General features: G+C 46.1%; 2 protein-coding genes across 2 annotated transcripts; one reads left to right on the top strand and one right to left on the bottom strand.

Annotated features, from left to right (window-relative positions):
* Positions 1-58: 58 nt before the first annotated feature.
* On the bottom strand, positions 59-3,930 carry F5891DRAFT_1191253 (L-aminoadipate-semialdehyde dehydrogenase; the record flags this gene model as incomplete). Its single annotated transcript, XM_041367429.1, has 14 exons — positions 59-520; positions 573-646; positions 694-770; positions 824-1,011; positions 1,137-1,418; positions 1,476-1,650; positions 1,712-1,776; positions 1,829-2,359; positions 2,411-2,524; positions 2,599-2,747; positions 2,805-3,102; positions 3,153-3,541; positions 3,595-3,781; positions 3,835-3,930. 14 exons carry the CDS (start codon positions 3,928-3,930, stop codon positions 59-61), a joined length of 3,087 nt encoding a protein of 1,028 aa, XP_041223518.1.
* A 2,010-nt stretch (positions 3,931-5,940) lies between these two features.
* F5891DRAFT_1129643 (uncharacterized protein) lies at positions 5,941-9,269 on the top strand (the record flags this gene model as incomplete). The annotated part of the gene is made up of 11 exons (XM_041364420.1): positions 5,941-6,129; positions 6,176-6,331; positions 6,518-6,585; positions 6,704-6,708; positions 6,801-6,826; positions 7,429-7,450; positions 7,519-7,670; positions 7,726-7,945; positions 7,998-8,217; positions 8,274-8,611; positions 8,659-9,269. The coding sequence occupies 11 exons, from the start codon at positions 5,941-5,943 to the stop codon at positions 9,267-9,269; spliced, it is 2,007 nt and encodes a 668-aa protein (XP_041223517.1).
* Positions 9,270-12,334: the final 3,065 nt, after the last annotated feature.

The following is a 12,334-nucleotide window of genomic DNA, read 5'->3' as shown; positions in this document are numbered from 1 at the left end:
AGTAATGCAAGGGTGAGGTGTTTATATACTAGCATTCACGAGCTTGAACCAACTGCTCTCAAGCCAAAAAACCTGTCTCTCTCCAAGCAGCTACCCACTTCCCCACCAGTCCATCATCAGCAATAGGTGCGCTCCTGAGACTCTTACTTGCTTTCTCAGTTTGTACTGTCAGTAATGGGTACCGCGTAGCCAGTTCCTCTTGTCCGTATTTGTTCTCAAAAAAGGTCAACAGCTTCCGGCTCGGGTTATTCACTTCATCAATAGGGCTAGCGCGCAAAGCCTTGATCCACTCGTGCCTCGGGAGGGCTTTAAATTTCAGGCCAGCGTGTTGGAGAGACGAGAGGACGGACGTCCACGGCACAAGCTTTGGGTGAATCACGTTCCAAACAGGGCACTCTCCCAAGGGAAAACGTTGAGGGGGAACATTGACCAGGTCGATGATAGCCTTTGCTGCGTAGTCCACTGGGAGCCACGAAACTGACTCGTCGAGATTGGGAAGAATTCCGATTGTATCTGTGCACTGCCACGGAATATAACAATTACACATATCATCGATAACGGGGTTTTCATACCTTGATGATGAGTGAGATAGCCTCCGTCTCGTTCCACACGCCATTCTGAGAGTCTCCCACCATTTGGCCAATTCCTGCACGCGCTTCAGTGACTATTTCTCCTATAGTGAACATGTCTCACGTAGCACGCCCGCCCGAATAGGTGTCTGTTGAGAGGCAACTTGGCAGAGCTTTTCAGTGATCCACTTCGATTGCGCACTAACTAGAGTCAGAAATCTGAACGTCAACTACGCGAAGCACGAGGTGCTCACTAGCCCAACCCATGAGCGACAGAGGGATCGTCCGTAATGGCTTCTGGGATTGAGTCTGGTCCATGCCAAGCTGCGACGGCACTGATCGAAGATGCGAAGTAAAAGTCTGCTGGTCGGGGATGAGGAGATGCCAGCGCGAGATTAATTAAATTGACGGCTCCACGGATGTGAGGTTCGAAGCTATTGCTCTGTTAGTCAATATTCATCGAATCGAAGTGGACTTGCCTAGAAATGCCAAGGTTGAAGTTGACCGCCCAAGCGTTCTGCACACAAGATTGACGAGAATGAACCAAGTAGTGTCTTTGATGCTTACGTGAATGATCAGCGTTGCCCGTGTTGCAATCTCGTTGTACATGTCTGTCTGAAGTCCGAGCTTGTCGGTAGACAGGTCGGAAGCGAGAGCTTTGACACGCGTTTGAACCTGCTCATAGCGAGTGAATAGCTTCCTTGTCTTCATGGAAGCCGTTATGCGACTGGACGCATCTGCATCGTCCTCTGCTCTGCACAGACAGTAAACAGTGGCCACAGAAGGGTCCGAAAGTAGTTCATCCAGAATATATGCTCCCAGAGACCCAGTCGCGCCAGTCAACACAACCTACATCAATATCGCAATCAGGCGTAGAATTTTTGGAAAGTGCAACAGGGAGCTTACAACGCGAGGGGTAACCGAGTTGCTTGCGGTTCCATTTGTTCCGTTGGCATGAGCCTTTTGCGTATAAGCGAAAGAGCTGTACTTCTCAACAAGTTCCAGCACGATCTCGAGCGAGCTTCGTTGTGCTAGAGCACCTTCATTGCCAGAGGACATTGCAATCAGGAGTCGAGCGATCCTGTATGCTTACTTTAGCCAAGGCGATATACAGCTTCATGCACATGAAGGGATAAACGTACTGCGTGATGGAAGGAAGTTCGAAAACAGTGTTGGGGGCCAGCTTCTTGCCACCTAGGTAAATCTCCTGCGCCGTTAATAAGCTTACAAGCAGCAATAAGCAGAACGTCTGAGCTGACTCTCTGAATGGTGTTTCGTATTCTGCTAGACTGCAACGAGTCTAACCCGAAATAGAAGAGGTCAGTATCATCTTCTAGGCTGTCGATAGGTCGATCGACCGTCTTGCCGATTACATCTCTAATGGCCGTCCTAGCATCTGCCTCATCAATCAGTCGTCTCTTCCCATCCTCGTCGATGTCACCCTCTAGTCGTTTATAGGCCTCATTTATAATGCCTTCGAACTCCTTGTATACCCGTGGTCTGATGATACTGCCCTTATCAGCACGAGGAATCACTGTGCCATGAGGGAGAAATACAAGTGCTTCGGACGCAAGTTGCGAATGCGAGGGGGCCTCAGCATTGGCAAGGGCGACGATGGGCGCGACAAGCTTAGCGAGCTCTGAAGCAGAGCAGTCTTTCGCAATTTCGGTTGGGAGGATCAGAGCTCCAATTTGAATGCGGCCGGCACCGAAGATGATGGCATCCGCAATATAGGGAGATGAACGAAGTGTGAGCTCCATCGGGACCGGATTCGTCTTCTCGCCGTTAACCTGGGCATGTTGTTAAATAAAAATCATCTTGATTTGGTTTGATATCCATACCATGACCAGGGTGTCGTCAATTCGCCCCATGAACTTGTATGCGTCAGGGATGGTGGGATGCTTGATAAATAGATCTTTCGTTGCGTACGACCCATCGGGTCGGTTGCTCATAACCTTCGCCGGCAATTAAGACAATATGATCCAATGATAGTATATATACTTGCCTTGTGGGGCCAGCCATCCAAAACGAGCAGCTCATAGGTATCCCCGCCCAGAGGTTCGAATCGCAGGTAGTCGTTCACATTGGTATTTACATATGGCCCCTTAGCGCGCGTCCAATTCCAGCCCTTATCGGTCTCGAAGTCCCGGAAAGACGTCATGAGCTGACCCGTTTCAGCTGCAAAAAGGTATGCTGAATGTCAAGTTGCTCTCAACCTGTCAGCATATCACTCACTAGCGCCATAATAGCCTATCAAGCGGACACCCTCATTGACAAGGAAGTCGCCGAGCTCGTCGGGACATGGACTACCGCTGAACGAGACAAGTTTAAGGTTCTTGAGGACCTGTAGACCTTCAGTGGTCTCAGCGAGGAGTTTCAATGCTAGAGGAACGCCAAATAGTGCCTCCACGTCCGGAGCTTGCTTGAGAAGCTTGATAACGTTGGTAGACGTCAATGACATTGATCCAGTTGGGAAGAGGTACAGCGGTTTTGCAGCACAGATTGCACGATAAAGATTGCCGTGGCCGTACGCCTGTTCAAGGCAAAATAAGTGAATTCTGGTAAGAAATACGCACAACATACATGATACAATGGCACAGTCGTTAAACTTGCAAGACCAAAATTTATGAGGAATTTCCCGATGGCCCCTTTGTTGGTTGCAATGATTGGCTTTGGGAAACCAGTGGACCCGCTCGTGTGGATGACCGTGACTGGAAGAAGAGATTCATCCTCCCACTTTAATGCAGGGTCCCATCGCGTCTTCTCTGGGTGCAAAGAACGAGCGGCTGAGCCGAAGACGTCAGATGAAGGCTGGTTGATGATCGTCACAGAACTGGGGTTGCTGAGATGTGTAAGAGCTGCTGTCGCGGAAGGTAATAGCGCGTCTTGCACTATCACGTGGGTTGCATTTGTCACAGTCAACAGGTGAGCAATTGCGGAAGGAGAGTTATTCGGCGATAAGAAAAGCACGCCTGTAGAAAGATTGGCAAAGTCAGAGTAAGACTTCCGTATGTTGTGCACTAACAGTATCCCATCCGAAAAAGTGCCATCTCGGTGACTACATAACTGATATTGCTAATGCCCAGAAGTCCAACTGTCATCCTACTGGTGACATCCCCTTTGGAACGTCCATTCAACAGTCCATTGTCCCGTAGGTGGTGGGCCAACAAGGACGCTGAAGCATCAAGGTCGGCCAGGGTATACTTGACATACTTCACGACTGCCGTGAGTTTCACACAAAATTTAAACAGCACGTCGCACTTACATTGAAGTTCTTGTCTGGTATGCTTAAGATTTCAAGGTTTGGGTGATCGCGAGTGCGTTCAGCTATAAGGTGATTGAACGAATATATCGTGGACATGATACTCAGGTCTTTTGTTCGGTGCTAAAGGGTATCTGAGGAGTATCGCCGTTATCAACTTCAGACCTGTTTTAAAGAGTCCCCTCGAGTTTGTAGCACCCTGTTATGACTCCGAGCTAGCTCGGTTGCCGCGATTATCTCGAACAAAAAGTCCGAACATCTCACAGCATTCACAGTGCTGAAAGACCCAGGATACTCCCGGGATGTTCGCTTCAAGGAACGATTGACGGCATCGTCGACGTGGATATACACCTCAACCACGCCCATCAACTACACTCCCTTTCCACATTGTCTTCATCACTCGATGTCACTGCTGCCATCCATCATCAAAATTGCCCAAACTATATATTCTGCTGCGACTGTAACATACTGTGATGACTGATGAATATCATAATCGAGCCGTGCATATATGGCAATGTAAGGAATTGATTTTTGTGATATGCTCCATGGAACGTTGCAGAGTCGTGATATGCGCGCTAGGGCTTGCACCTGACCCCCAGTGAAAATCGACCAGAAACAGGCCGATAGGTGGCGAAACAGGTCGAAGTATACAATGAGGTAGATACAAATCTAAGAAATCCGAGACGACAAATGTTTAAATTTGTGCAAAATGCAAAGAATCTTTGCTAAGGTCAAAAATGTAAGAATTTGCGCAGTGCTTACGACAACTTCGCATTTGCGCGACATTTGCGACGTGTTTGCACCTGTGTGTCACCATAAACGTCCCTTATTAGTAAGAAACATGTGATGTGATGTCCGTTACTAACTAGGGGGGAAATCCTATGCTGCAGTACTTCAGCGATTTCCGCAGCACTCAGCACTGACTTAGGAGATGTTTTGCTAAATAACATATGATATAATCAGTAGATATGATAAGAGCTTATGTCAGGTACCTGTAACGTGACGGCGCTACTTTCCCGAGCTTCCTCCTTGTTTCCCACGACGACCAAACCTCTGTGCTCGTCGTCGTACACGATGACCATGAAATATACCTCAAATTTCATTATTTTAGAGTGCTCTTTTTTGTTTCCTTGTTCTATTCCCTTCATCATCTCAAGCAAAAGCGACCTGGTAAGTCTTTTTTCGTGCTAAAATACATACTTGGATGACTAATACAAACAGACATAGTGACGGCCAGCTCTTGTACCACATCCGTCCATCACTCCTGCACAACAGGTGCCACCTATTCAACAACTGTTGGTGTGCCGATCGATGAGTGGAGATTGATATCAGGGAGCTGAACACGTAAGCAAACGTGCCCTAAGTCCTTTGTTTGACACTCACCATCTTGCAGAAGTACTATGGGACAACGCTCTAACAAATGAATGACGACGTCCTCCAGAGTAAGGATGTCAGTCATCAAAAACTCACATTCCATTCATACGACTACTGCTTCCTTGACTCGAATCCGACGTGAGCGACTGGATGAGGAGAGACGGCAAGCAGAATCCGTAAGATGTGAGTTGATTTTATCTTCTTTCCTTCATTTTTATCCTTACAGCACTCCAGAAAATACACAACGAGCACATGCTCTCTTAGCTGAGGCCCAGATTGAGGCTGGACCAGACCACCATGACAGCACACAGTATGACTTTGCTTCCTTTGGTTCCAAGGACGACAGCATGGATGCCGAGGCAACCGAAGAGGATACTATCAGTGGGCTGCTGTTCTCTGAATTTTATCGCACTTGCTCTGCACAAAGGTATGTCTGAACAAATATTTTTATGCACTCTCTTATTGCCTTTATAACTAGGGGCGCTACCAACCGCCAACGACATGACAAACGAACACGAACGCAGCGCAATCTCCATGCCCACATTGCGTGGACAGAGCAGATGCCTGCCCTCACTGACGCCTATCTACACTGGAAGTATGGGCCAGACTCACAAGATCTCGACCATCATCCTAAGCATTCGTTCAGTGTCCGTGGTGTTGGTATCATGGGTATGAATTGGTCTCTTTGTGATCTCGATTACTCACAAATTGTGAGTAGACCTTTCAAATAATGTAATGATTCACCAACGGGTTGATGAACCGGGGAATGCTGCGCTCCTGCGCCATGGTCTCCTTGGTTGTTCGCCCATCCAACCAATGGTTGCAATATGCCTTGAGTGTTTAGAGCTCTACCATCAAATTCGCCGGCACCAGTCCTTATTCAGCATCCAGTCCATCACCAGAGTTTTGTGTACACTTCACAACGTAAGCTAATTACCTGATTTTTCACGTCATTTACAACTGCCTGTAGGTAACATATAGCCCTACATTTCGGAGTCAGTTTGCTATAGCGTTTGACATCTATGTTCAAATTCAGTGTTCTATTCAACAACACATCAACAACAGACTTCATAGGAATCCAGCGGACTGGCACATGAATGGAGTATGTCCATGCTGTGCATTCGAGGTACGTATTCCTTACAACAGTCTTTCACATGCTAATCATTCTCAGCAAACAAATGAACACAAGCTTGTCCCACGGCGATTACATAGCATGGATGGAAATCACTCTGCGAAGCGCATTGATGGCTCTGGCTCAACAGATCCCTGAATTTTCTGGAGCGATTATTTCATTCCCAATGATGTGGTTGAGCAATTCAGGGATGACATTGAGAACCGCCCCGGTGAACAAGGCGCTAACACGAATCCCGCTAACACGATGTAGAAACAACAATACTGAGAGGAGCAAATGATGCTCCTGACTGTATCTAAAAATGTTGTAGGTCGTGCGTTGCCTAGTCTGCGATACTTGAGATGGCAAGTGCGTACGACCCTATAGGGGAAGCGAGTGCAGCAAGGATCTAGAAGTGTGCGCTGAAGCAAAGCGCGAGAAAGTGCAGGTGCGCGCAAGGCACGTGAACACACACGCGTATTAGCGCGAAGCGCGGGAAAGCGCACGCGCGTAAGCAGAAATAAGGGAGACTAAACTTAAGTGATGATATGATACAATATAAGAGAAGAGAGATGCTAATGAATAGATTCCTACTGCGACTTTCTAAGTAGTAAGTACTAGGTAAAGTTGGGTGAAAAGTAAGGTAAAACAAGTGTAGTATGTACTGCTGGCGCTTATATAGTGCGCCTAAGTGCGGTCATGCGGAGCCGAAGCGCTACCGAGTAGGTATGTAAAGATATATATGAGTGAGAATCCATGATAAAAATAAAGGTGGAACTATGCTAATAAAGGAAATGGAAATATACGCACTAGGGAGCTTGGTGGACAGTGGATGGATGCTTCTGGATGGCTGGCGCCATAGGGCGCTCAAGCGCGCGCGCGCATATACATCGCGAAGCGCGGGAATGGTGCGCGCATGGTGCGCGTTGCGCGGGAAAGCTGCGCCTCATAGTGGAATACCTGCAGATAGCACACAGAATGGTGCTGCAAGTTCGTGCTATGTACTCCTTGGTGGAAACTGCCATATCATGCCATGAGAGGCATGATTCCCTACAATGAATCCCAGCTGCACAGAAAACTGGACTGCTGCAAAGACTCACGAAGAGGACAAGATCTCTGTTTTCGAGCAAACCGGTATATTTCTCATGTCCTGTCGCCATGGTTTTGTGGAATGTATCATTGAAATGAAGCGCAGTGGTGAGCTGTAAGTAATTGTGTATTCGGGTCATTTTTGAATTTAACAAAACATCACGTCAGTGCGAAGTATGGCCTTGCTGCAATCAATCACATGCTTGATGTCTGTGGGAAAGACCAAGCTCTTGGCCATGACATCGGCTGTTCATCACGCAAAACAGTTGCCGCTAGTTCTATTGGCGCTAAGGCAGATGAGTACAACCTTATCATTGCAGTCAACATTCCATGGGTATGCTCACAACCGCCCATGTCAACTCAAAAATCATCCATTATATCTGGACGGCTTTGGAATTGAGGACTTAGAGACCTGCGAACAGATTTTCTCAAGTTCCAACAGCACTGCTTCGCTCATCTGCCATGCATCGTATTTCCATTGGGTCCAATTCCTCGACCTTCACTTTGACCAGTGGGATGAGGACAAGTACCTGGAGCTAAGTGTGTTTTTCTTGTCTAAATGCCTCCTTCTTCTGACTTGGAATCTACATAGGTCATTTCCTGCATAATAACTATATTCAAGCACTTCGTATGATCAGTGATTTCACCCCACTACTGAACGACTTCAAATTACGCCAATCATTAACAGATGAAGACTTCATTCAATGGAAGCATGAGGAATCAATGTTCCTCGCTAACCTTGCCCGTGAGCCGCCAGCTGACATGTTTGCGGCTACATATGTGGAAGAACTTGAAAAACTCCAATCTATTGAGTTTGTTTTCTCAATTCACTTACTTGTGTTCTCGCTAATGTGTTACCTGATTCCAGGGCACGGTATGGCAGCATTACGAGTGTCCCTTTCCTTATGTACACCCCGGCAAACTTCACAGCATCATCTGGCCTCAATGCATCAACACGGGAACATTCTAAGGCCACAGAAGCCGAGCGGACCTCGACATTACGACGACTTCAATTGCAAATGAACGTTGTTGAAGACTTCGAGTGTCGTCATGGAATCAGTGAGCATTGGATGCCGTCAGACCCTCGTTATGTGCAAGCACTAGAATACTCTGGTCAATGGCGCTTCATTCGTGTAGTTGAGGAACTAGAAGCATTAGTTGTTCAACACTTGTTTGAGTTGTCGAAGGCAAATCTTTCTGGCACAGGTACAATATTTTTTCTATTTGGATTCAAACTCATGACCTGTGGTCAGGGTACAAGATGTGCAAGTACATATCAAAAGCAATTGTGCGACGATCTTCTGCAATTCGTACGGCACTCGACAGATACAACAAGCTGGCACCTCTGCAAATCCCACCTCGACCAATCCTCGAGTATGCTGAGGTTGTAGGGTATGCAGCCTTAGGAGAATTCATGCTCCTGAAGCATTCACGTCATGATCTACTTATGAAACCATGGGCTATACCGGAGAATCGTGAGATGGCAGCTAAGTTTTTTAAACTGCTACGCTCGCACGAAGAGATCATGCGGTTGAATGTTGAGATAGGCAGACTTCACGCTTGGATGGAGTTCGAGGAGAAAAGCATGGCCTCTGCAATAGTTGCACTGAACAATGAACCCTCACCCCTCCTAGCGTCTGAGTTGCAGAGGCAATATGCTGCACAGCGCCGTGTTAACAATATTCACCGTACTCGTTTACATAAAATTTGTCTGTTGGATGGCTATACTGGTGCGCTGCATTCAACACTTTTATCGCAGGAATCGACAGAGCTGGAAGAGGAGGAAGAGGAAGAGGGATATAGCGATGAGGTGCATGAAGAGGCTACAAGACTCGCAGATGTTATGGCTCGTATCGTAGTGTAGGGACCATTGATGTATCTGTTGCACAGAAGAAAGGACATTGGACTAAGATCGCACTGTGACATGAATCAATGTAACACCATCAAATCCATTTCAATCAACTATATGCTTATTGTATGTATGAATGGTAACTCATCAACTTACAGTAAAATATCAGTACATGATAACAGCGCCGTCGAAAATACAGTGCGGTGTAATATGTATGAATGGTAGCTACTCCTTAACTTACAGTAAATAGATTGAAAAATATCAAAATACAGTGCGGTGTAAACGATTTGGGGTTAGTGTGGTTTTGAAGGCGCTTGAAGATCTCAATCCAATTGCCCACTAAACTATCCAAACATCATCAGGATTATCCTTTGATCCAACTTGAATGCCAATGATGTTTGGATAGTTTAGTGGGCAATTGGATTGAGATCTTCAAGCGCCTTCAAAACCACACTGATCCAAAAAGTGTGGTATAAACAATTTGGGGTCAGTGTGGTTTTGAAGCAATCAGATTGAGATCTTCAAGCGCCTTCAAAACCACACTGATCCAAAAAGTGCGGTATAAACAATTTGGGGTCAGTGTGGTTTTGAAGGCGCTTGAAGATCTCAATCTGATTGCCCACTAAACTATCCAAACATCATCGGCATTCAAGTTGGATCAAAGGATAATCCTGATGATGTTTGGATAGTTTAGTGGGCAATTGGATTGAGATCTTCAAGTGCCTTCAAAACCACACTAACCCCAAATCGTTTACACTGCACTGTATTTTTGATGGCGCTGTTATTATGTACTGATATTTTACTGTAAGTTGATGAGTAGCTAGTAGTAGCTACCATTCATACATGCAATTACATTACACTGCACTGTATTTTCGACGGCACCATTATTATGTACTGATATTTTACAATCTATTTACTGTAAGTTAAGGAGTAGCTACCATTCATACATACAATTACACCGCACTGTATTTTCGACGGCGCCGTTATTATGTACTGCGCAAGCATAGTATAGTTGATTGAAAAATTTGAAATTGATTTGACCACATAGAGAAGTCAGTGGGGATCCAGCTTATGATTCACTCGTGATGTCTTTCACCGAATTTCATTTTCAAAATCACTTAATAACCTACTGAGAGCCTGACACTCACTGACAATATGGCACTTATACTCAGCGATTCAGCAGGATGGAGCAGGGTCTCCTAATTTTGGTATGTAATGAAATTCTAATTGCTTACTAGTACTTTCTCATCATTTTTACACCTCAATGTGTTGAACTTATTTTTCTTGGGTGTCGAGCTCCCATACACTTTGTTCTAGGAATGGCACAGTCAGAAATTTGCAACAATATTGCTCGTCTTGACTACTTGGACTTGCACACACGAGTTGTAAGATGGCCTGCATGCACATTGGACATTGCTAATGCTTTGCGAGTCCAGAACAACTTTGTGGAAGTTAAAATGACTGCTGGATTCGAGTTTGTTAGGTGTCCTGGCATGTTCAATCTGACTCATACTTTTACAACGGCACTTGACGTATCAGAGCTCATCAAGAACGAGGACGAGAAACAAGTCATCAAAGCAATGTATTCCATATTCTCGCAGTCATTTGTGCACATAGTTGGTCAGCGCAAGTTCAACTGGGAGAGGGTGTGTCTTCCCAAGTCCATGCTTGAATGTAAGGCCATCAATTTTCTTCATTGTATGCTAATGACGGTACATGATGCAGCTTTAGATAAAACCAAACTCGTTAACAAGCCCTCAGCCAAAGATCTGACTGACTCCTCGTATATCTTCCCCAATCCTTTAAACTCTACCGCTACAGCCAATGCTGCACTTGATGTAGACTGGCGCGTTTCTCACAACTCTAATGACTCCTCTGTGCGTCTCTCCACCCAATATGCAGACTGGCATGATTCCATCGCATCTGATGGCCTGTCAACATGTCTCTCTACTATGTCATTTGCTAGCACTACTCGTTCTTCTCTACATTCACTCTCTGACGACAACGATGAGGACGACAATAACAGCACTGCCAAGCTCACTCTTTTATCTGAGCCAGTTGCACGCGGCACACGCAATATTTGCATTCTAAAGCCGGTTCGCATCCCTAGCCCTTCGCCACTCACTGGCCCTACTCAGCGCAAGTACCCCTTGAAAGACAGAGTGTCGGGCAAAGCACCAAAGCCTACACCATCTGTTGCCTTGCCCACTATTCCACCAAGGCTTCCTAGCCCTCCGCCCTTCATAATCTCACCTCGCTCACCTCCATTGAAATATCCATCAAGGCTTCCCAGCCCTCCACCATTCATAATCTCGCCCAATTCGCCTCCATTGAAATATGCTGTATCTTTGTGTCCTCTGCCATCACTTACATCACACTCTCCCCAACACCAGTCTCCTTCGAAGAAAAAGATGTCTTCAGGCTGCTCTATCCCGGAATCCAAGGCTGTGTCTGTGCCTTCTGGAGCATCGCCTCCTGATTTCCGACTATCACCTAGCATACCACATGGAGTCAATAGTTCTTCGGATCCCCATGTACCATCTAGTCACCGTGTGAGTCATGCCTAATTTTTTCTGACACTATACTAATTGGACTTAGGGACTTAATATGAAAAAACAACGCTCAAATCCTGTGCAGATACAGACATCGTTGAAAGGGGGAGAAGATAACATCTCGATTACTGACAATATCTATTTGATGACAGCTGAAACGACGCACCTTTCAATTCCGCGTGATGTGGGAGCTGTTCAAATTTCTGACAACATCACGCAGGTCCTTCAGAATGTTCCTCTTCATCACACTGCGATGGATGAGATATGGAGATGCATTCACCAAGTTGATGGCTATGGTTCCTTGTGTTGGCAGGCCATCCTTATGAAGTTAGATATTCTGGAGGATCGTGTCAGGCCATTGCTTCATGTGATGGCACATGCAACCAATGACCACCAACTCGGTATGTGTTTACGTTGCTTTTTTTAGTGTGGCCACCGCTAACGAGATCTCTCTTAGTTGAATAGTCGTACTTTACTATTTTGTTCGTAGTTCCATCAAAATTTGCAGTCCATCTTTCGCTCATCAAA

This window comes from Suillus fuscotomentosus (assembly GCF_016647785.1).
Source record: "Suillus fuscotomentosus strain FC203 chromosome Unknown F5891scaffold_42, whole genome shotgun sequence".
Taxonomy (NCBI): domain Eukaryota; kingdom Fungi; phylum Basidiomycota; class Agaricomycetes; order Boletales; family Suillaceae; genus Suillus; species Suillus fuscotomentosus.
This window is presented reverse-complemented; position numbering and strand designations above follow the sequence as displayed.